This window comes from Monomorium pharaonis, chromosome 7, assembly GCF_013373865.1.
Source record: "Monomorium pharaonis isolate MP-MQ-018 chromosome 7, ASM1337386v2, whole genome shotgun sequence".
Classification (NCBI taxonomy): Eukaryota; Metazoa; Arthropoda; class Insecta; order Hymenoptera; family Formicidae; genus Monomorium; species Monomorium pharaonis.
In genome coordinates, this window is record NC_050473.1 from 18469099 (window position 1) to 18495116 (window position 26018).

General features: G+C 42.1%; 1 protein-coding gene across 6 annotated transcripts in view; it reads left to right on the top strand.

Moving 5' to 3' along the window:
- Positions 1-26018, top strand: part of LOC105834064 — a 124345-nt gene that overhangs the window by 49939 nt on the left and 48388 nt on the right. For 4 of the 6 annotated variants that reach the window (XM_036289939.1, XM_036289941.1, XM_036289944.1 and 1 more), the window contains 12 exons: positions 5999-6141; positions 7898-8244; positions 16031-16165; positions 16742-16900; positions 19204-19377; positions 19531-19756; positions 19982-20283; positions 21608-21829; positions 21906-22079; positions 22206-22367; positions 22463-22705; positions 22817-23047. In XM_036289939.1, coding sequence (XP_036145832.1) covers positions 5999-6141; positions 7898-8244; positions 16031-16165; positions 16742-16900; positions 19204-19377; positions 19531-19756; positions 19982-20283; positions 21608-21829; positions 21906-22079; positions 22206-22367; positions 22463-22705; positions 22817-23047 — 2518 coding nt within the window. The remainder of the gene's footprint in view (positions 1-5998; positions 6142-7897; positions 8245-16030; positions 16166-16741; positions 16901-19203; positions 19378-19530; positions 19757-19981; positions 20284-21607; positions 21830-21905; positions 22080-22205; positions 22368-22462; positions 22706-22816; positions 23048-26018) is intronic. The other 2 variants (XM_036289940.1, XM_036289942.1) reach the window with 1 other exon arrangement.

Genomic DNA, 26018 nt, shown 5'->3' on the forward strand with positions numbered 1-26018 from the left:
ACAGTTTGGAAATTTCGCCGAAAGTTCAGTGCGCGCGCCAGTCAGTCGTGTAACTAGCAGTGAGAGCAAGTGTACGAAACAATGGGTAGTTAGACGTTTCCTCGCGTCGTTTGCGTTGTCGCGCATCGGATCTTATAAATTTCCCCCTCCCCCCCTCCCGCGCGATCAGAGCGGCGGCATAGAATTCGGATGGGAACGCGCGACCCGCCCGTCGAGAAGAGAGACGCCTTTGTTGCCCGCGTACAACGACTTTGCGCGACTCGCAAGCCCGTCTTTTGTCGAGCGTTAAGCCGCGGGAGTTAAGGGCCGCGGCTCTTACATCTCGCGCGTCGACGTTACCTCGGTTTACGATTCGGGGCGACGCGGGGTGTGGAGACGCGCGATAAAGTGGCGGAAGGAAGGGGGGGGGGGGAGGCGTCGGAGGGAAGAGAGAAAACGCGAAGCTGCACCGTTTTTATTTTTTTTTACGACGCGCACATCCGGCGCGTTTGCTCGCGCGTATGCTAAGAGACGCGCGCTTTGAAAACCCACCCTCCAGCCGCGGGGGGAAGGGTGACGCGCCACCAGTGTATTTTCCTCTACGTCCACCCTCTTGCTCGCGCGCGACCCTTACACGCTATTCACCCTCGGGTACACTTTGAAGCGCGCCGGGCAAGCTGCGGGAGTAATCTGAGAGCTCGGTACACACACGCATGCACACACATACACACACACACACACACACACACACACACGCATACGCATACACACGTGTGTGTATTGGCTCAGCGCAGGATACGCCTCATTCATAATTTACAGAGCTGGAATACCAACGAGCAGAGGCATCGCCTGTCGTTGCTGCGCGCCTTTGCGCGCTGAATCCACTCGCACATCCCCTGCATTAACTCGTTCTTACGCGTTTCGCTTATACACTGCTAAAGTAGTTGAAATATATATATACCGTTTGCGAGTTTCTTTTATTCATTCCTGTAGGCCGGCGTTGCTCCTCCTCGGGATATCATTAATTTAATTTAAAGCTTAATTTGAAATGAACTCAAGAAATGTTAAATTTCAAAGTTACTTTATTATTTACTGAATACATGTGCTAATATAAACGCCGTTTACTCCGAAACTTGTAAGTAGATTCATTCAGAGATTATTACTTTGATTATTTAATTACGTGTTTTGTGTTGAAGTAATAAATTTCGAATGCGGAGCTCAAGAATAATACGATGTTATTTAATTTAAGGGAATTCGTGTAATTTTAATTCTTTGATATTTAACAGTGTAGTTGGCGCGCTGTGAGTAAAATTTTCGTTAGTGTAATCATTATCCTCTCGCGATGACTTTTCCTTTTGATATTTTCCAAGTGCAAGGCACGATTACGTCAATTCCGTTTTTATCCTACTCGCAGTTTCCACCGCTATCTCTTTCTTCGTAGTTGAACGAGTTTACACGCGTTGTACACGCTGGTGTCTTTATTTTACGAATTTTATGCTTTTTTGCTGCGCAGCGGGAGTGTTTCTATTGTTTTTGTGATTATTATTTTATTCTGTATTATTTATTACCGTGCACTTTCTAAAAATGATATCACGGGCCACCCTCTGTGTAGCAGTTTTTTAAAATTTTGTTTTATCTGTTGTTGGATTCTTTGTGCAATTTTGAGAGAAAATCTTATGTTTCCCTTTAACATTTTTCTATAATTATACACAGTTGAAAAATGTGTGTTAAATTTAACATATATCTTAGGGCCTACTTAAATTTTTATATTAATTTAAAAAAGATGAATATTAGAAAGTAGCATAAATATAATGTAAAAAATCAACACAGAAAACATAACTCTTTGACATAATTTGGAATCATGTCGATGTGGAAACATCTTTCAATGAAATTAACGTGATATGTTGACATATATATTTTATTCTTTAATCTTGGAATTTGTTTTAAAACTATAATATAAATTTATGTTACTTGTGTGTGTTTATTTATCCATAAATTATATTATTTAAAAATGTTAAATATTAATTTAACATGAATCCAACTAAATTCCTTTTTGAAGCATGCCAATGCAATTATTAATTTATATGCGCGCGAACCAGCACCGTTATCTCAAGCTCTATTATATGTGAAAAGAATTCAGTTCGTTACATCGTTTCATAATACATAATGCGCAAGATGGGTAGGAAGGTGATCAATAATCGCACCGGAGGAGTAAAACGAATAACACGTCCCGTGTCTTGAGCTCTTCGATTCCGGATAATCTCTTAAGAGCCCGTGTTTTTGTCCCCAAGAACAACGTGGCTTTGTTCGCTTTACGTACCACGATGACGTGGCTCCGTGAGAGGCGTCCGTCATGTCGTTACGGTTACGTTCTTGTCGGATCTCCCCGGTTATCTCGTCAGGCGCCTGTTCGAACCGCAGAAAATTGAGACGTAGATTACCGTGACCGAAGCGACCAGGCAGCATCATTAGCGGCATAGTGCAGGCATTGAAATTCGGTTTGACGGAAATTGGGTAACGTGACCACCATCGTGCCATTAAATGCCGGATCGCGGTGTGTAGCTTTGCGTGCTATGCCAAATGTCGGAGAATGCCCGACTCGATAAACGATGGCGACGTAGAAGCAGTAACGGGCATAACGATGTTATCGTCATGGGAGATTCTCAGCGCAATTCCAATACGATCTCTGAGATTCTCGCTGCTGGATATGCTTCCTCATTATTTTTCCAATATTTTTGTTATTTATAACGTATATAAGAGAGATGAAATGTTAATTTATTAATAATTTTATTTTGATATGGTAACGGTTTTAATTGTGGATTAAATTTGCAAAATTAAATTATGTTTTGCAGACATATATGTGTTAATAAAATTGCAGAAAATTTCTTTTTACATTTTCCCTTTTTTGTAGTTATTTTTGTAATGAAATCACTTTCTCAAACATTGCTGATATTTAGGAAAAAAAAAACCAAAATCTTTAATAATCTTTCCGATAAAGTCTCTATATACTTTCTAATAAAGTCTCTATATACTTTTTTAATAATTCCTTGAAGTTATGATACTTTTTAGTAGGTTTTATCTTATATAGTAAACATTATATGTATACAATAACGTAGAGGAAGACGTATACCTTTGACATCAATTTTGATATTTTTTATTCTGTAAATATTTTAGTATCCTAAAATACAGAAACAATTTCAAAACAGTATTTCAAATATTGATACATATTTTAAAATGTTATTTACTTAATACTTAAAAAAAGGTTTCAACTCGTGATGTACCTCTGATCCAATATACATAAAAGATGTCTTAAAGGAAAAATTAAGATTTTCTTATTTTTATACTTTTATTGGTTTTTACGTTTATATAAAGTTTTAAATTAAATGATATTTCACAGCAATGTAATACTTTTATATTCGAATTACAGATTACAAAACTTCTTGTAGTCAAATTGTAAACAATATATAAACATTTTTTAATATTTTCCCCAAATTTGCAATCAATTTTTTGAATATATAATCTTTTGAAATTACAATATTTATTTTTATAGTTTATTTATCATTAACAACTTTTTAAAATGTTTTTCGTCAAATTGACATTGATTAATGAAAACTATTTTAATCTTAAATGATCGCTGCTTTATATTTCAACAAATATAAGAGCATTGAAAGCATTCTAAGTAATTTTTGGCTCGGGCGTAGTCAACTGTTTGTCATCTCTGACACGATTTACTTGAGAAATTTTATTTTTATCTTGTCAACACGAAAGTCTAGAAAATAAAACGTCCCGCTATTTCCATGTAGGATACGTGGTGCATCGTGCCAGGCGGTGAATTTCACCCTTAAGATCACCGAAAGGTAGAATTTCCGTTTGCACTTCTAAAATTAAATTGGACAAGTCTTTTTTATTTCCCCACCCGAGCGTTGCCTCCCGCAGCTTCAGGCGGCTATCGCGCTCCTTATTTCGGGCTACCAGTGTCCTACCAGTGACACAGCGAGGAAGAGCGTTCCGGTGCGCTTTTATAGAGCCTCGAGCAGGTTTTAATTACGCGGAAGTTACGGCACTTGGCGAGCGAGCGGTTACTTCGCTGCCCATCTAAGATCCCAGAAATTTAATTAGTCAGATATCCGGGGTTTCACCGCTTGTCAAAAGTCCTTTATCGAACTCCGTCCCTCCGATGATTCCACGCCCTTTTTCGTCCGCCGTGTTATCGTTCGGATTTCTCGACAGACTGCGGACACCCGTGCGGGACATTGTCCTCCCGTTTCGCTTGATGCGATATCGATAAGGCCCGCTATCTCGGCGGCCACCAACGAAATGACGGGAGCCACTTTCGGCACGAAGTATCACCGGTATTACGGCAATCTGTATCATCCGTCGTATCCGATTTCTTCGCACGGACGACAACTGTATCGCGTGTACTTGCGTGGGACTTCCGTCCCTCTCATTCCTCTCTCGGATAACATAAAGTCTCTGTAATGCGGATGGTTTGACGAGGACCGAACTTCCGGTCTTGTTATTTACTAGAACTATTCGAATAAGAGTCGAATCTAATAAGATTTATACATTGACAATCACTTTGTGATACACAGAGAGAATTTTCTCTTAAATTTTACCCTCAAAATCTGGTAATTGTGGGATAACGTGTGACCTCGAGGAATTTTACTATAGTCTTTAGTAAAATTTACTATACTTTTAGTAAATTTTATTAAAGGTATAGTAAATTTTATTAAACAGTATAGTAAAATTCCTCGAATTAACACATTATCATCCTACAATTACCAGATTTTGAGGGTAAAAATTTTAAGAGAAAATTCTCTCCGTATATAATATAATTTTTCTCATAACGTTGAAATATTTTGTTATTATCTGTAATGTTCAAGCTAAAACAATAATTATGTCCGATTCGAATTCGAGCAAAGAAACGAAATGAAATTCGATTCGGCGTCGGGAACCCCCCGTTCCGCGCATCTTCATCAATTACCGTCCGCGTTCGTTCCAATCTTATTTCCCCCGTAATGTAAGGTGTAAATCGCGTTCTCGGAAAGGAAACTGCAAGGGGCTGCATGATAAATCGAATTAGCATCAAACGGACTATCCGATTATACTGTCGCGGAGACTTCCGCGCGACGCGGCAGGCGGTGATGATTTCATTAAAAATTTCATCGCCACGGTGACACTGGCGAGGGTCTTTTTCACGGGTGCATCGCGTCATATCGGCGCGCGTCATCTTGTCCCGTGCCGCGAAACTACCGAGAGTTGTATCTCGGCGCGCCGACGACGACGACGAGTATACGGATAATCCGCGGGCTCTCCGCATAAAATACACGAGATAAGGGGGATAAAATTCTCGGTGTCGCCCGCCGCGACTTCCCGTTACCACCCGGGGATCTCTCGTTTAATATCAGTCATATAAATCGGGATTGGAAGCTTAACGGCGCGCCGTTAAGAAAGTCTCAAAACGAGCGCGGGGCTAATTACGTCACGGCCGCCCGCCGATAGGGCAGCGAACAGGGAGGAGATTACGAGCGCGTTTCGCCGGAGTTTCGCGTAATGGACTCCCTCCCCCCCCCCCCCTTTCCTCTCCGCAGATAAAAATCGCAACGATCTGATAATGCGCGGTCGACGACCATCCCCTTCTCCTTCTCCTCATCCCCCCGTGGAGCGATCTAATTATAACGGTCCCGAGTGAGCCGCGCGGGGTATTTGCATAGCGGGGTATTCATATCGCGTTATTAGATAAGTTGATTATCGATCGTCTCGTGATTATTTAGCCGACCCGTTTCGAAATGCATAAAGCGAATGCGCGCGCCATTTCGCCGCCTATCGCCAAATTCACTATTCACTATTCAGCAGTTCAGCGTGCGTGTGTATGTTTTTTTTTTTTTTAATTTAAGATCCTTCATTTTCGCCAGCGAGTGAAATCAATCGTCGTCCTCACGATACCTTCCGTTTCTTCCACCACCCCTCCACCCCCACGTACAACATCGTACTGAATCAAGGACGTTTCTTTTTTCAGCGACGGTCGACTGTTAGAGGGGGATCAAATACTGGCGATCGATGGGCAACCCTTAGACTCGAACATCTCCCACGAGCAGGCGATCTCGATTCTTCAGAAGGCCCGTGGTCTGGTTGAGCTAGTCGTAGCAAGAAGCACCCAAGGTAATTACAATCTGCGCAATTACACGGGAGACGGAATCCGCTTACGCCGTCGGGGGAGATGGGGTTTCTCTCTCTCTCTCTCCCCCTCGTTTGATTTGCAAAGAAGACGAACGCCGCCGTTAACACGACCGTTGTGCCGATTTCCCCCGAATAGATTGTACCACCGCGGGCATATTAGACAATTTCACCGCGGGATATTTGGATGATCTCGAACAGCGGCGCTGGAGTTACGCAAGTTTGCTTCTCTTCAGGTCGAGCCTGAAATTTTGCAATTTCCGCGGAAAGTAACGACGACGAGCGGCGTCGGCCTCCGTCTCGCGTGTAACAAGAAAGGCGCTGTCCGGGACTATTATAATACGCCCCCGGCGATGCCAGCGTTGTTCATGCCGGCGTAAATGTTTGTTTTCGTTGAATTTCTCACGCCGTGAGAGAGTTAAATTAGTTTCGTTAACTTTTTTTTTTTCTGGCTCGGTTGCTGCATATGGAACAGCGGACTCGTGCTGGATTGTTCATGCGTGTACACGGCGCGAATAGCGCAGTTGTTCCGCGAGAATATCACTTTTACCAATGTTAACTTTTATCACTTCGAGTTTTATAGACGTATGTCGATAGTTTCGATTTAATCGAGAAATTGGGCGTCCAGCGTACGCTGAAAAAAAAAAGACTTGGTTATAATAATCTTGGTCAAAACTTCGGTGAAGTAGTTTCAACTAAACGTAAAATAATTGTAACAAAATAATGTAATTATAACGAAACGTTTACAATTATTACCGAACGTTCTGTTAATATTATTATAATTTTGTTATTACAACATTTATTTATAACAACCAAATATTTCAACAATATCATTACTAAATGCATTTCACGGGTTTATCAAGGATGTTTTTTCAGCGTATTAATTCTTTCGACTCGGTTGGCGCCTCGCGTATTTTTCTTTTTCATTAATTAGTTTCTGAAAATTGACATGCGGCTGAACTCAACTTCCGTAAAGTGTTAATTAGTAAAAGAGTTGAATGACAGCAGAAACTTCCAGGGGCTTTTTACGAGAGAAAATTCCGAGTTTATAATTTAACATCGAACTAGAAGTTATGCATTAACGTAATAATATCATAAGCATGCGCTTTAACATCTTTAAACGAGGGCTTCTTTACATGACAAACAACAAGTATAAAAAATTAAATTTTTAGGAGGCAAAAAAGCTGCTCATTTTGAAACTGTTTATTGTATAAATGAGGTCATTTTTTTCCCCGGTCATATAAAGGTATGAAAACAAAGTTGTAGACTTTAATTAATATTTTAGGACTAAAAAAAAAACATTTATACTTGTTTGGCATTTCTTGTCAGAATTTTAAATTTATTATCCATTTATTCCATAATATTTTACATATCTCCCTCTTTTTTTTGTAACATTAATCGTAATACAAGGAGAAAATATTTAAAAGCAATAATTTTTTCACTTTTTAGTTGCAAAATTTTACAAGTTGCGTCTGCGAGAAAGAAAATCAATCGTATTTTAATGCCAGATTTTATGTTCGGGGAAAATATATTAAATATATTTCGATATTTTATTTCAATCGATACGAGCGGTGAAATTGTCAGACGAGAGGAGCTCCGCGTGTACAAGTAACTTTTCTTAGAAGCGGTCATCACACTTCTCATGGAGTGTGCTGTCGACTCGAGGCGACGTATAGCGCACGCCGCGTGTGCTCGAAATGGTTAAATAACGGACGGAACGTTGTGTACTTGCTATTGACAGACGTTGGGAGCTCTTTGCCGACGGATGAATTGTCCGGTGGTTCGAGTTCGACAGCGGCCGCAGGAGCAGCGTCGTCCATCGTCGGTGGCGGCGGCGGCGGTGCCGTTGCTGGGAACAACCAGGCGAGCTCCGACAAGGATCAATCGGTGTCAGCATCGTCCACCGTCGTTACACCGGGACCGACCCCGAAGTCAAGCCAGCCGGCCAGCACCGCCTCGGCGGCGACTCCGACGCCCACGAACACACCAACACCCACGCCGACCTCGACACCGGTACCTGGAGGCCTCGTCATCGAAAGGAGCCCCTCCGCCGTCAGCGACGCCTCCAAGAGTGGCTCTGACATGGTGGTGAGTCGCCGCCCTCTCCCCCTCCCCCTCCTACCCTCTCGTCAGAACGCTCTCTCCCTTTTTTTTTTCAGAGACCCGTGCGACACGTTGTTTATTAACGCCATAATTAGCCGACTATCCCGTAGATCTGCAGCTATGCGGCATTGGCGAGCCGTGTTGCTCAAACATTGGCCGTTCGTGGAACCGTGCATGGAAACGGAGAGAATTTTCTCTTAAAATTTACCCTCAAAATCTGGTAATTGTGGGATAATGTGTGATCTTGAGGAATTTTATTATGCTGTTTAGTAAAATTTACTATAAATATAGTAAAATTTACTATACTTTTAGTAAAATTTACTAAAAGTATAGTAAACTTTACTGAAAAGTATAGCAAAATTTCTCGAACCCACACAATTATCCCACAATTATCAAATTTTGAAGGTAAATTTTAAGAGAAAATTCCGTGGAACGATCGTCGTCGGTCGCGTATCCACGATGCTCGTTTTACTTATATAAAAACTGTTCAGACATCTCAGACCGAAATTAAAGTGGAAGAAGAAAGAGAGCGATCCCTCGTTCACGATCAACACGCACGAGCAATTATATTGATATATTTAGAGGTATCGTCTCTTTGATCTTATTTTTCACCTCGGCAGTTGTGCTCTTTTCGGTGAGAGAATCTTTCCTCTCGGTCGAGACTATTGTGCTGAATATTTCTCCACGTAAAAGAATGTTCCTCATTGGCTCTTAATAAGCGCGCTCTCTCTTTCTTTCTCACAATAGCCTCCTTATTTTATCATGTAGCTCATAGCCGGGTTTTCAGGTGATCCGAGATCACCTTATGCGGATACAGCCCTCTTCTCTCGCGTCTTCCTCGGACTTGAGATTGCTCCCGTCCCGAGAAAGAAATATTTGGAGCCGCTCGAGCGATGGACACGCCGAGCCGATAAAATCCCGATCGATAGTTCGGCATAATTGGCCTCATTTGGACACCCTTGCACGGCGCTCTCTCTTCCCTCTTCTTTTTTTTTATCCCTTTTTTCTCCGCCGCGATAATAGGAACAGCGGCTACGACGGAAATAGAATCATTGGTACAACCTCGCCGGTATCTTGAGGCAATAGTCCCGCCAATAATGTTTATCTTGTATCTGCAATGTCGCGGGCGTCGCGGACGCTGTGTTCAGGGGTGTTTTTCTACGAAAACGTTATTATTAATTTGACGGTGTGTTTTAAGGGAGGGATGAGTGTCCAGGCTGTCTCTGTTTGCGACCCGAGTGATACTCTCGGAAAATTAATTAGAGAATTAATGGATATACGGGATCTCTATAAGGAAACTCGTAACTTTTCCTAATATCCAGCAATTTCATTAACTCCCGAACGGGCGCGGTATCTCACAAATACACGCAGACAGTTGGGGGGGGGGGCGTTGCAGCGGGATCGTCTCTCGTAGTTATGAAGCCGGAAAGTTAGTTTCAGATAAAAAAGAATCATAAAATCTTATTGCCACTAGGCACAAAAGTTAATGGCAGGGCGAGTCTCCGAGATGCGCGCGCTCGCTTACTACGTTCGCGTAACTTTTACCATCACGCTCAACGGAGACAGAGAGAGAGAAAGAGAGAGAGAGAGAGAGAGAGAGGGGGGGGAGAGGGAGGGGGTTAATTCGAAAATATTATTCATTCCGGCTGACAAGCGATATTTTCAACGGTACATTAAAAACGTATTATTATACACGTTACGCTCGTTAATTATAGCTGATAATTAAAGTAATATATTAACGTGTTTTGTAACGCGAGCGCGATACTTATATATTCTCGCGAGTATATTCCGAAAAGGCAACTCTAAATAATTAATTGCCCCGGGCTCACTCGGGGCCATCGGTTTTCCGACGGGAGGGAGGGCTTTCGATTGGCCGCGCTTGAAATCCCGTCCGCGGCCATTTTTCTCGGCTCCTCGACATTCGATATACCTCGATCCTTTTCCTTTTTTCTTCAATCGTAGATAAATTGGGCGCCCGTTCGCCCCTCAATCTCTCCCCTCCTCCCCTCTATATCTCTACCTGTCTTCGGGCGCGATAATAGAAACAAGCGGCTGCGACGGAAATAGAATTATCGGTAAAGAGTTTCGCTGACGCCCTCCGGGCTCTTTCTCTTCCCCCTCCCCTCTCTCTCTCTCTCTCCCCTGTTTCTCTTTTTCTCTTGCAGCGCGGGCAAGGTTTGCGTGATCTTTAAAATTTATCGTCCATTACCGGCCGAGATACCGTAGGAACTCGTTTATCCCCTCGCGGCGATGCCATTTCGATGGAACATTTAATCGTAACAAATTGACACTTCCCGCGCTCGTGTTAGATCTACGACCCCGCGCGTCCCTCCCCCCTCCCCCCCGTGCACTTTGTCTTCGACCCCCACGGCAATCAATTTTACGAAAATGGAACGGTTTTTACGAATTAACGCTTTTTCGCCGTTGCTCAAAGTTTACACACACGGCACGTCGGTCGGCCGCCCGACGGCGCGAGAGAGCGAGAACAAGCGCCCATTTATATAAAAAGAAGTAACGAGAATTTAATTGGAATTTAACGCAAACCGGCGTTTCAGACATTGAAATTGAGTACGGCTACGGTATCAAGTTATTCGATACTCGAATGCCTCGTGGGGAGAGAGTAAAAAAAACGCGGCAATCACGGAGGAGATACGATTGCACGATTTACGACGGCGATTTCCTCTAACGTTCGTCGATTTGTAGAGAGACATTAAAGAGTTATAACTGAGACTCCCCGCGCGATCGAGTGTCGTATGTCATTATCGAAGGGATCATGTGTCTCATTGTCAGAGATGACTTTCCGTCGGAAGCTTCCGAAAGCCTTCGATCCCCCGCGCGCATCATCAGTCTGAACATTTATTTTCCTATTGCCATTAAGCAAACGTCATAATACTCGATTGATGGAAGGTCGGTGACTCTTTCTCTCTTTCTCTCTCTCTCTCTCTCTCTCTCTTTTTCCGGAGACATTGGGATAAAAATAGGATTACAGATACAAAGAACTTCCGGCGTTATCAATGGTACTCCGACGGAATGACGATCGATCGTAAAACTTTATTGCCGATTACGTTACTGCGCCGGCGCTCACCATGACATTATTTAATGCGGTATATATTTTTTGCAGATTCCTGGTAGAGATATTAAATCGTTCAGTGATACATCCGCGATGTATTATCAATCGCTTTATCGGGACAGCACCGTTACGATGCTGTCTCGTGTATCATTGATAGCGGTTTTTCTATTTATATGCGGATTTACCGAAGCGTCTGAAAATTGAGCTGAACACAGATTTGAAAATAATTTTGTAAAACCGATGAAAATAATTGTATTCAAGTTGGTTACTAGAATATCAAAACTTCTTGCATAATACACTGAGAGAAAAATGTTGAAGTATTGAGAACCAAATACTTTTTATGACGTTTTTTTTTCGATATTTATTTGTTATTAAAAAATTTATTTGTGAAAACAAAATATATATTTCTAGGAAATACATTTTATTTTTCTTATTAATTGGTTTATTTTCTACAAATAAAATTTTTTGACTAAACTAAATATTATGTCGCAAAAATTTTAAATATTTTTTTTCAATAAATGGTTTCTTTAAATATGGCGAATGAAATGTTTTATTTCTAGCAATAAATTATTTATTTTTACGCACGTTGGACGTTATCTCTTTAAGTAAGGTATATTTTACACAAAAATATTTCAGAAGTATATTTTACAGAATATTTCACAGAAATATTTCATTTTCACAAATACATTTTTTTATAACAAATAAATATTGGAGAAAATGTCATAAGAAATATTTTGTTCTCAATACTTCAACATTTTTCTCTTAGTAAAATTCAATAAAATTATTTTCTGTGTGTAGCTTAATTTTTTAGCAATACTTGAGCAAAATTGTTTTTTCCGCGTATTAATGCCAAGTAATATATTTGAAGTGCAATTTAAGCTATGTGAAACATTTGTTTTATTGAGTTATACATTTTATATTGTTATGAAATATCCTCCTAAAAATAAATTCATACGAAGAAAGACACTTAAAAATTTATTCGTGGTATATCAGTTTACTTCACTGAAGTACACTAGAACAAAATTTTATTCCTAGAAAATAAACTAATTAATCAGATAAATGAGATGTGTTTCGCAGAAATCTATATTTCGTCACTACGGTCAAATTTTATAATAAATAAATTGCGACGAAAACACAAATAACACTTGCTTAATATTTCAACTTTTAAATGTACTTTAAAATGTGACAAAGATATTTAATAAAAACGTACTATTAAAATAAACATATCTAACAGAAATAGTATTCATTTTTTGTAATTTTATACTGACGGAAAAGATTGTTTGTATTTTATAAAAAATTGTTTTGTATTTTATAAAAAATTAACAATCTTTTCTGTCAGTATAAAATTACTACGTAATGAATAATGAATAATATTTCTATTAGATATGTTTATTAATATTTTTTTTTATTAGTACATTTTTTTATTAAATATTTTCATGTTCTAAAAATATATTTAATTATTTAGCTTAAGAAATATACAATTGACTTTCCACTCTGTAGTCACATGAAACGATTAGAGAAAATTGCAATAACTGTTTATCTAAATTGATTGAAGGATACGAGATGTCAGCGCGCGACTAGTATTGCCTCCTTCGAAAGAATGAAAAGAACTACGGCGTAATATATTTGCATTAACCGCGATTGAACTGTCGGCCTCTCTTTCCGCCTTTGTGACAAAGAGAGAGTACTCCCGCGGAACGAACGTCGCTACGTTCAGAAACGGAGCCTCGGAAGGCTCTTGATACTTACCCCTTAATTTCGGTCCGCGAGGAAACGATCATCGGGATATACGAAAGTTTCGGGGTGTATCCGGTGCTAGAAGTCGTTAACGACACTGACGTGACTTCGAAGTCCGGAGACGTGGGTCTCGACCCGGGCGAATTTTCAGCTTCACGGTAGCGCATTTGATCTTTCGTCGGTGTTACGCGCCCGCACACACGTAATGCATGCTGCGGGCACGTTTGCACGACACCCGCAATGTAAATCACTCTCGGCCTTGTCCTCTCTCTCTCTCTCTCTCTCTCTCTCTCTCTCTCTCTCCGTCTCTCGACTCGGCCGGCCGGCCGTCGTTCCGGTCCGCGGGAGCACCGGAAGCTGTTCCCGGGGAACATCCGCGGGAACGCGGTCCCGCGGTTGCGTGGCCGCCTCTCTCACCTCGTTTCCACGCGGTGGGGCTCGATTACCGGATCGTAAAAAAAAAAAAAATGCATCGAACTCGCGAGCCAATAACTTCGAGATGACCGAGCACCGCGGCGCCCCCGGTAAAAACGCTTTAATTAAATCCGGGCCGGTTGTCTGATGCGTGTAAATTGGAGCAACGTGGCGGGACGACAAATTTTCCTGACAGCCAACAATTTCCCTCCCCCTTCGCTCCCCTCTCTCCTTATCACTTGCGACTTTTCGCGTCTTCCTTCGTATATTTTAAAGCATCCGCGAAAATGGAAAGGATTATCTCGCGCAATAAAAACGGGAGGAGGGAGGAGAGCGATATCGCGTTCCGGATGAAGTGAAGAGAAGTGCAGAGATTCTGGCACAATTAAATTTCATTAATTTTTCGACAGCATCGCGATACACCAGGGGGAAGGAGAGAGAGAGAGAGAGAGAGAGAGAGAGAGAGAGAGAGAGAGAGAGAGAGAGAGAGAGAGAGAGAGAGAGGGAGAGAGAGAGGCGATGAAAAATTAATCGAAAATCTCGGCTACAATTCGCCGGATATTACAGGCTATTGTAAGCCTCCTGTAAGAGCTATCGGAAATCGGAAAGTTAATATTAAATAGCTCGTTAATTGTGACCGCGTGTGTACGATAACGAAGCAAACTGTAGAGGGCCAATCAAATTTAATGACCTAACATGTTGCGGACAGAGATTAGTACGTCGCTTTTGCTTGTCCTATTGATTTCAGGCAAATTACAAGTTACCAATTAAGGAAACATCGTTAGTGCGGTGGTTTCGGACGATATATATGATTTAGTCGTATATTCACTCAAAATTATACATTGCTTTACGCTTATTATATTCTATTCATATATTTCTAATTCTAATTACGTTTGGCAATCTTACATTGAGAAAAATAAGTCGATTGATGTTGATTTGACTAAATTTTTCAACTGAATTAAATTTGTTTCATTCAAATATTTATGTACTTCAGTCAAACATATAAAGATTTGATTTAAAATTCAAACATTTTACGTATTTAAATTAAACGAATAAATACTCGAACTAAAGAAATTTAATTCAGTTGAAAAATTTAGTTGAATTAACTTTTTTTTTCTCGGTGTAACAATAAAATGATTCCCTGCAAAAACCAAGCGAGCGTTGAAAAGTTCAATTTTCAGAAAACAAAGAATCTTTTCGTTTTCAATTCATGTTGATTGCATAAGTATGATAATATTTGTTCGGATGTATAATAAGTGTAAAAAGTTGTAGGCCTGGATTGATACTCTTGAGAATCTATTTAAAATTCATTGCGTAACATTTTAGCCATTTAATTTTTACATTAAGAATTAAACGGTAACGATGTCGTGGTATATCTTGGGAAGCTTCGAGGTATTTTAACGGGTGAGGAAACAGCCATCTTTAGCTACGTCAGCCTTTCGCGTGGTTGACGTAAGATATCGACGTGACGAACCGAATCTCTCCCATCGTTGCTGAAAATTCCAGGTAACCTTGTTCGTTTCGTTAACTTCGTTAAAGTATACCGCGGTGGAGCAGGTGTGCTCTACACGCGATTATTACTCTTATTTTCCACCCGGCATCGCACTTTATTCTCATTAACTCGTTCTTTACCTAGCATAAGGTATGGTTGCTGGTAACGTCGTTGGAATTAAATACGCGTGGGGTAAGCACGGTACTCACGAGAGAAATGTATTCGCGGAGAGATTACGTCGAAGTTTTCGCTAATTGACGGCATTACGGAATTTATTTGTCTTTCTTTGCTGTTAAAAGCAACACGCCTTAATGAAGATGAAATCTCGCTACATTGTGTAATTAAGTCATGCAAATTAGATTAAATACGTACGATAGTACGCAGTGGGGAACATTTTACGTTTATGTTACAACGGATTCTTGTTTTTAACATCCAAGTGTTTGCTTACATAAAGTTTACATATGGTTTTGCCATTTGAATATTTTATGATAAAATTGAAATTTAACTGTTTTAGAATTTAAACAATACAATTCATGAGTGAATGATTAAATAACATTAAAATCATGTTTTGACGTGTCAATTCTTAAATAAAATAAATTATTAAAGTGTACGGGTCAATATATTATAAATGTTAATTTTACTGTGGAAATGTCCAAATTGTCGAGAAGTTACATTTCTTTTTGCATTGACATTTATATTATCTTCTACATGTTCATCCTGTGACGTTATCTGAAATTAACACAAAGATTTGAGGAGATTATTTGCGATCTATGCTAATTTAACACAAAATTTCCAATTGTATATTCGTAAAATGATTAAACCCACGATGAAAATTGAAATTAAGAAGGAGGGAAATGGCTATCGTCTTATTTCTCGCGTCTTCTTTAATTCTCGTTGCTCTCGCGCGAAGCGTAATATAGGTAAGTTTAGTGCGGCCTTCTGGGAGTTTGGTTTCCATTATGTCGCCCGAATGTTTCCAGGAGCGATATTCGATAGTATTATTAAAAGCTTTCCCGCAGTGGGGGCGAGGGACTTTAAAAATTGCTTTTCGTTCGCAGTTGAATACGGAATGGGCTCAAGTTGAAGTGATAAATCTCATCAACGATGGCAGCGGTCTTGGATTCGGCATCATCGGCGGCCGCAGCACCGGCGTCGTCGTCAAAACCATTCTTCCGGGAGGCGTTGCCGATCGCGTAAGTAAAACTCGAGAAGCTCGATATTTCTCCTCCGTTCCTTAAAAGCGTCCTCCTTCGTGGAAGGTTAACGTATTGAACTTGGAGAGTATTTTTAACGGCATAACAATTATCCGTGATTTATGGGCTTCCGCGCGATATTATTGTTAATTTATATTAGCGAGTTACCCCGCCTCCTTGATAATTCGACATATTACTTTTGCCATTAGACGTGACTCTTAACGGGGCAAAATCTCGCCGTTAATCACATGGTTTAACTTCTGATAAATTGCTCACTTAATCACACGGTCGCGTGTGCCTCTTATTCTTCCTTTCCCTCGAACTCCCGCACTTTGTTATAACTCTCCCACACACACGCCGGGGGGAGGTCTTTAACTGTGCGCGCGCGACACAGTATATGTACCCCTATCGGCGAGAGATGGATCCGATTTTCCCTGTCAAACCTGCGCCGTCCTTCCCCGTTCGAGAGCCCGTTCGAGGGCGGACGCGGAAAATGACGGGGGCGCCAGGGCGTTTGTCCCCCGGCTGCTAAAACGGAAATTAAACGCTTCTCCTCGCCATTCCGTATGCCCGCAGGATAATCGACTCCAGAGCGGGGACCACATATTGCAGATCGGCGATGTCAATCTCCGTGGGATGGGAAGCGAGCAGGTTGCCGCGGTTTTACGGCAATCGGGCACCCACGTGCGGCTGGTCGTCGCGCGACCTGTGGAGCCAACTTCTCCGGATTATCAGGTATCCTCCACTTCCGCAATTATCCGATCGCGATGTTTGCGATCGCGGAATTAATTACGGGCGATACCGCTCTTCGCCCTTTATTTGTTGGAAGAGGGCACAAGCGCAGGATTGCCTCAATAATCCGGCAATTACGCTGCTTCTAATGAGCTCTCTCTCTCTCTCTCTCTCTCTCTCTCTCTCTGTCTCTTTTGTTTGCCGTGTCTTTCCTCGAATATTCAGGAATACAAGTGTAATTAGAATCCCTCTCGATGCCTGGTACAATTAGACTTGAAAATGTCGACTCCCTTTATTTGACTCCTACCTGTTACATCCGTTTTAATTAATAAAGATATAAATTTTTATTCCTAAGAAGGAGCTGAAATCTTCCCCGCGCTTTCATTACAATTTGTCTTGCGCTCAACGGACAGTACCTTCTCTCTGACTTCAGCGGCCCGCGCTTGCCGTTTGCTCTGGCAATTTCTAAATATACTCTTAAAACAAGCGGCGATTCTTCTTCGCGCTTTCGCAGAAGGAGCGAGGATAATGGTTTCAAAACTCGGTCCATTTGTTTCTCTCTCTCTCTCTCTCTCTCTGGCTCGCGCGAATGAGAAGCAAATGTCCACGTTCTGCGAGGGTATTTAAAGTAGCCGAGTTAGGCGCGCGATGCGAGGGATGCGTGTCCGTCGTGCTCGGAGAGATTGATGGTGCGGGGCACGGGCCGGCGTACATCACTGTCGGGGAGGGTTTCCTTATTGACTGCCGTCGCGGGGCCGGGACGGAAATTCCGCTAAACTGCGAGCCATTCGGGGACGATGCATTACCCGATCTGTCGACCGGCAAACGCAATCGATACCGCCGCGAGTGGCCCGCCGGAATATCCGCCCGTGTTTTGGAAGTAAAGATGAGAGCGACTCGCGAAGCAGTTACACGTGGCCGAGGAGCGAGGACTGTAATTCGGGGATTATGAATAATGCACGAGGCATTTCGCGGGAGAGGCGTAGGCGACATAATCTTCCATTATGGAAGGACCACGGGAATCCCTCATACGCTGGAAATCGCGGAAGATGGAAATTACTTCGCCGCCGCCGCCGCCGTCGGATTAAACTTCCCGACGGCGACAACCGAGGGCTTTATTATCTTTCGCTACAAGCGAGTTGTTCATCCGGCAAAGGTTTTCGGCGAGAGGGAACGGCGGCGCGAGGAACGGGGCCGCGTTAAGGGCGCAAAAAGCGAAATGGCAAAACGAACATTCGCGGGCTTTTAATAAATTGACTTTCGGGCGTTCGCTGCCGTCCGCAATAATTCAACGTTCAACGCCTCGCGGAGTAACAAAGTATCCTCATTATTCGGCCGGGGTCAGATGTATAGATACAAAAAGAGAGAGAGAAAAAGAGAGAGAGAGAGAGAGAGACACGTCGCGAAGCACACTCGGCTTTTCCGGAAGCGACAGCGCTTCCGGAAAAAAAGCGAGGCTTTTCCCCGGTTTTCTCTCGTCGGCTTTCAATTTTTGTCGCGTCTGATCGATATTTATATTCCGGCTCTGCGTATAATTCCGCGTCCGGTCGTATTCCTCACGCGAATATTAAACAGCCGCGGAATCCTTCCGCGTAGTTTTTTTTTTTTTTTTTTTTTAAGGGTTGTAACAAACTGTCCCCCGTTGCCTGTCCGACTTGTAAATATCACTTGTTGAGGCCCCGATAAAATTCCCTCGGGAACTGTCGCGCGCGATTGCCGGCCGAGGTGAAATCCACGTGTCACATAATCCCAGACGTCTGTAAAAAATGAAGAAAGAAAAAGAGGAGAGGGACCTGAAATACGACGCGTATTACGGACTCGCTCGAGCGTGATTCTTTTAATTCTCAATCGACCGTGAAAAGCGTGGGAAACGAGATATATGTATTTTTCAGCGGCAAACACGATTTTTTTAAATATTTATTTATTTATTCGACGAGGTTTGCTTTTCAGCTGTGAGAACAAGGTAAACACGGCGGTACGCCGACGCGCGTAGGGCGCACCGAGCGCACGTAATTGTTATTCCGCGCACAATCCGCCGTAATCTCCGCGAGAAATTCTACTGGGCTCGCCGCGGAAAACCGACCGCCGGAGAGGCGCGGTTAACGTTTTTATTTACTTGAATAGAATTGAAATTTCCGCGCGGTTAGAAATTCAAAATCCCGGAAAACACGCTTCCGCGTCGCGCGACACAGAAAACGCTCGAGGGGATGAGAGAGGGTGAAAGAGAGAAAGAGAAAGACGTGGACGACGACGGTAATGTTGGGCGACGTATAAAACTCATCTCACGTTTCTGGATGTGCTTTCAGGCCCTTGGAAGTCACGCCCCGATCGTACCTACGAAAATCCTCGGGGATCCCGACGAGCTGGACCGACATCTGGTGCACAGCGTGCCGGAGAACTACAACATGCGAAGGGGCGACGGGACCGGGTACGACAACAACGGTTACGCGTACTCGCAAGAGTCCGACATTGAAATGCACGTAAGTCGCCGCGACGGAGTGATGGGTTTTTTTTTACCCCCCCCCCCCTTCCCCCCTCTTTTTCACGCTCTTTCGCACGTCTTTACGACATCCCGTCGATGCCGTTCGGGAAGAATGCCGCGACATGGAAAAATTGTTTCTCTCTCCCTTCAGGCAAGACCCGGTCTCATCATGGACGTGGTACGCAACCCAATGCCAATTGGAGCGATGCCAGTTATACCGGCGGTGCCACTTCCGGTGCAGCTCCAGGACCTCCCGGCGCTTACCATGGAACCCCTCGACATCAATTCACTGCCAGAGATGGAGCGCTTCGAGGTCGACCTAACGAAGGACGCTTACGGCCTCGGTATCACTATCGCCGGATACGTTTGCGAGAAAGGTAATGGTTGCCCCGACGTCACGGACGGACGAGGAGGAAACATCCGCCGCGAGTGCTTTTGACATTTTGAAAGCATGCCAGAGTAGTAAAGAATTTTGTATTCGAAATATCGCGGACGAAATATCACAATGCCGCTATTGATGCAGGCGGACCGAGTGATTCTCTTGGGGGATGAAAACGATTTGATTCCCTCTCTCTCTCTCTCTCTCTCTCTCTCTCTTGCAGAGGAGCTCTCTGGAATCTTCGTTAAGAGCATTAGCGAGGGTAGCGCGGCCGACTTGAGCAATAAGATCCAGATTAACGACCGAATAGTGGAGGTCGACGGGCATTCCCTGCAGGGCTACACTAATCACGAGGCCGTTGAAGTGTTAAGGCGTACCGGACAAACGGTTACCCTCTGCTTGGAACGATATCTTCGTGGACCCAAGTTCGAGCAGCTTCAGCAGGCGATCGCCGCAAGCGAATTGAGATTACCTCAGCCGAGTTCACCATCGATAACGAGCCTACCTAGTTTCCCCATGAGCGCGGTACGTTTAATTAACAATTAGCCATAAGCTCGATGGACAAAAAAGAGGGCAAAATGTACACTTTGCATTAATTAAATATCGCTTCGCCACTGTATGCTGTGTAGTTTTATTGTACATTTATTCATATTGAACCTTTCATCTGGCTCCGCGATATCGGAAATTTCCCAATTATAAATTTCAAAATTATAAATTTTAATTATATTTACCTGTTATTAAAATTATTAATTATATATTGTAATATATAATTTATATAAAAATTTAATTCTAAAGTGCTTTTCTGACGTTGGATGTACTTGAAATTGACGCTACAAATGCTTTGAAGAATTTTTTAATTAGTCAATATAAATTAATTAATGAAATTCTATGTTCTGGGCGGACAATCAAAAGCTTTGAAGCATTTGGAGCGTCAAATTGTTAATATTATTCTGGGTGAAAATTCATACAATTGTTTTGTTCTACACTTTTTTGTCTGCTTTATGAGTTGCAAACTGGTAGAATAGCGGAACTAACATTATTTTAATATGAAATAAATTAATTTTAATGTTTAACAATTTTATTAAATGTTATTTTAATTCATTAAATCCCGAGAGATTCCTAAGGACTTTTCTGTTTTAAATCCTTGTAACGCTCTCTCTTATTTAAAAATTTTTAATAGAAATTGATTTTCCGTAAATTTCCGTTGGCAATTAGATGGAATATCTGGAAAAAAAGATATAAAGGTAAAAAAAGCGACCCTTGTGTTTTTACTAACAAGTATTTAATAATTAAAAAATTAATAAAAATGATTTCATATAGATGATTTTATTTTTTTAAAGTAGAATAATAATAATTATAATTTAATTAAAATAATAATTATATATCGATTTATTCTACTCAAAATTATGTTCTGACAGATCCATATTTTCACTGTCACAAAGTTCATAATCAAAAATTTACAAGATTTATTTAATATCGCCGAAATAGGTTTTTTGTAAGTATTTCTCTTTTTATTTCTCCTTTTTAGTAAGTTTTTTTTCTACACATAATAAATAGCTTATTAATTTACAAAATCAAACCTACTCGGAAACAAAATACAGGTTTATTAACACTACTGTGAATGGATGTTCACCCAGGCAAGCTTAAAATTGCAGATTATAAAGAACACAATACAGATCTAGCACTATCTCTATAATTATCAAAAAACAGAACAGTAGAATCACAAGTTTTTGGCGAGTGCTGCTACTTAATACTTGAATTAGCACTTGGATAACAATTTACCCATGATAAAGTTAATATATTTATTTATGTTATTGAACCATGTTATTCAATTTACATTTTTTAATAGCAGGATGGAGAAACCACTACCGAAATAGAACCGGAAGGTGAATCTCATACGACCGTGGACAGCGCAGTTTTGCAGGAAGGTTTAAGAGCGTCTGACGAACGGGACGAGGCGACCAACGTTGAAGCTCTATTGAGCGATCCGTCGAGCGAGCTCACGCCTCAAATTCGCGCTGCGATCAAAGCGAAATGGCAGAAGATTGTCGGACCCGATACCGAGATAGTGGTATGTACCGCATACTTGTCGAGATAGGAATGTGCACCGAAAGAATGTAACATTCAATTCTTTTTCGTACGAATAGGTCGCCCAGCTGAAGAAGTTCGCCGAAGGTAGCGGTCTCGGGATTAGCTTGGAAGGAACGGTCGACGTGGAGAACGGCCAGGAAGTAAGGCCTCATCACTACATACGTTCGATCCTGCCGGAGGGCCCCGTTGGACAGAACGGCACGCTGCGCTCCGGCGACGAGCTTCTAGAGGTTATTGAATTTCCATATTTTTTTGCGAAGTTTCAACTCTATATCTTTCACCTTTCAAAACTACTTGATAAAACTCTCCATTCTCGCGAGCAATGTGTCTGAAATCAATACCGTGCTCTCTTGAAGGTAAACGGCTACCGTTTATTGGGCATCAATCATATGGAAGTGGTTAGCGTGCTGAAAGAGTTGCCTATACACGTTCGCATGGTTTGCGGAAGAAACATCGCCTCGCAGGATCCACTTTGTCCCATCGACACTGCTCAACACCAAGCTGCTTTCCAGACTAGAGTGAGTATAGGCGAGGTGGTCGCGACATAGACGCGTTGTCAGACGCTCAAGTCGCGCTTTAAGAACTACCGCGAAAAATCTATGTTATCTCGTAGAGCATCCTCGGTGGGTCTCTGCAAAACTTATTGCCCACGATGGATCGCCTTGTGAAAGCAAAGTCGGACGGTTCCTTGGCTTCGACGACGACCACGGCCACGGTGACTGACGCGAGTCTGAATAAAATGAAGTCGCGCTCGTTGGAACCGCTAACCGGTCTGGCGATGTGGAGTTCCGAACCGCAAATTATCGAATTGGTTAAAGGAGAGAGGGGCCTTGGGTTCTCCATTTTGGATTATCAGGTGCGAACGTAGTCTTTTTCCGTAGTACGCGGTGGTGCCTCGCGAAATCTCGAAAATCTGCAATAATCTGTTCGACCTGTTTTTCTTTTTTCCGCTCGTCTTCGCTTTTAGGATCCAATGAACCCCAACGAAACTGTGATAGTAATACGATCGCTCGTGCCCGGTGGGGTGGCACAGGTTGACGGGCAGTTAATACCGGGCGATCGGCTTCTGTTTGTGAATGACATCGGATTAGAGAACGCAACACTGGACCAGGCCGTGCAGGCCCTCAAAGGCGCCCCGAAAGGGACCGTTCGCATCGGCGTGGCTAAGCCGCTGCCAATACCAGACAGTATTGTCCAGGTGAGCGATCAAGACGATCGGACCGAGGCTACAAGAGACAGAGACACCGAGGTGGCAACCGCCTCCTCGATCGTGGATAGCCACAAACAGAGACGGGAGTATTTCCGCGAGCGTAAGATTAACGTGACCGAGCCGCCGCATATGGATTTGATCGAGGGTTTGAAGCATCAGCACAACCTCGTCAAATCCGAGAGTTTTTAATTAGGTCACGCCGATCGGAGCGGTAGACTCAAGGCTCTTGCCTCTGCTAAATTTCACTGCGGTTCGCGTGTCTTCGAGACGGTCGACGTGCATAACCGGAGTAACACGCAATCGAATTATTTCGCGATTCAGATAATCATATTCGATTACTGCGCTCGCGCAAGTCGCGAGCGAATTTAGCATTCTCTCGTTGATTAAACAGAACGTGCGTACAAATCCAAGTTCAGATTTTTTAACAAGATTCCGTCCATAAAAGTGAAGTAACCGTCCCTGCATTTCATACATATATACTAAACACGACATCCATACATTTGTGAGTGTCGTCGAATAATTCAAGCATGAAACATTGTGTCCCATTTTGTGTGTCGGAAATCATAAGAAATTATGAAACTGTCTGTCAATTTTATGTGTTTCTTCCCTTTTTTTATCATGCGCACGCACAAGTTTGTTGTTTCGTGAAATTGGCAGAGCAAATTTTGGAGAAAGTAAATTGGCATAACGTTAAAGGATACTTTAGTACTTGCCATTTTCATGCGACTGTTTTTATAAGACACCAAAGCATAAATTTAGCACTTTTACATGGAATAATAAAGTATCGAATTGTGTTGGAATTTTTTAGAGTAATGGTAATTCGCAAAGTGTTTACTTGTAAGTCTGCATGTGACGTAGTTCATTTGTGTTAAGTCCGTTGTCATCAGATATTTATAGATCAAGTACATTTTATACTCTTACGTTACCTTTTCCTTTTTAGATATTACTGCAAATGGTATTTATATACGCGCAATGACTGATTTCTTTTTTAGATTATTTGTACACAGCTTTTTGTATTCGTTTTTAGCGAATTGCGAACTTATGCGAAGTATATTTATGATTTATCTCGATCGTTGTTATCAATATATGTATTTGTTGCGGGAACAATTTTGTCCCGTCGAATTTTTTAAGGCAACGTACATTCAATATTCATCCACAGCAATGCCGGACCCGCGTTCAATGTGCTTTGCATCTCGAACTGTGTTGATTTGTATGTTTCAGAGGTTAATCATTTTATATTGTATATTTCTCGCCACATTACCATTTAGTTTTTTATTTTATAATTACGGCATACCGCAAAAGGCGTATTCTTTCGGCATACGCGTATTCATACGCGGCACACTAATGCGATCGCGCTGGCAGCTATATCCCGCTTCACAAGTATTTTCGCAAGTACTTTGCCGATAGGTGCTAATTCGTCGTGGTGGCAGGTCTTACTTGCGAAAGAAGCGAGACGGATTAAACGTAACGAGTAAAAAAAAAAGATTGACCGGTAGCTAAAGCAGGAAAGGTGCAATTTAAATGTGAAATAAAATTTTACGGTATGCATGCACACCGAGTATGTGTAAAAAGTATGTGTTATTTTATTTCGTTTATCATTATCTCCATGCCATCCCCCGTTTCTCCATCCGCAGTCTCCAGTTCTTCATGTGTTCGTCGCACTTATGCTTGTTACGTCATGATTTAATCCTTTGCTTTTTCATTTTCAGCTCGTTTACCCGCGCGGTACACTCTTCATTTTCCAATAGTGTATTTTTATACTCAACATTTGTATTATACCTGTGTAGTTTTTTCCGTGTCGCGCGTTTTCGTACCGTTGCAACCGGAACATCCATAAAGAACGGCGAAGCAGTGATACTTTACGAGGCCGGCCCTCGGCGGTATTCCGGGGCGCGGCCAGAATGCGTTTTTGAATGATTTATGCGATACCTTCGGACAAGATATACCAGCCGACTGGCGGATTTTTTGACGGTCAAACCTTTTCCTCCCGCTTGGTTTCATTTTTGACTCCCGGTCGAGAGGGAATCACGCGCGCCCTCTCTCCCTCGGGATGCGGCCCACGTCGTGGGATTAAGTGAGCTCCATCGCGAGGTTTAAGCACTCGCCTCTCGCACGGGGGCGGAGAAAATAAAGCCAACGGGAGATTTCTCCAATTCTTGGAAATCCCTTCGCGCGTGATTCGTTCACCGAATTGCGGAGCAGGATTTGAATTGTGTTAAAGTGTGTTAAAGTGATAAAAAATTGCGATAATACATACATATATTTTGTACTTCATGTATTTGGAGTAGAGAGAGAGAGAGAGAGAGAGAGAAAGAGAGAGAATGCTCGACGTCTGATAGAAGTTAACAAAAGTATCTTCTAACTAGAATTACAATTTTTATATTTTACGAAAGCAGTGTGCCGATATAATATCTCTAAGTTCTAAAATTTGAAATTGGAATAACGTGTCAATTATGTATGCATCTTAATGCAATTGTTCTTGTAATCTCGACCGTAAGAAAGATTGAAAGATCCACGCAATTTAAATATTTCTTGCAAATTGTACAGAGTATAGAAGGTCGTCTCAAAACGAATCAATTTTAACCAATATAACTGGTAATCCTATGCTCTGCTCTTATACACAATACAATTTCGTCTGTGATATCTCAATGAACTTTCGATGAGTCTTGTACTTCTTTGCGGTGGTCAGGGGAAAGAGGAAAAGTCAGGGGAAAAAGAGTGGAAGGTCGAACGTTTGGCGGACGTGAGAAGTGTACGAATATCTTTCGGCGCTATGGTCGGTGCCAGAAAAGGAATGGAGAGGCAAAAGACGCGGCGTAAAAAAAAAACATGAGAGAAAGGGAGAGAGAAAGAGCGAGAAAGAATGAGAGTTGGGTGCGAGAGAGATTTTCGGTTAATAGCGCTCGGTGTTTAGACGCGGATGGGGTTTTAGATTGCCGACCATCACAGAACTAAGTAA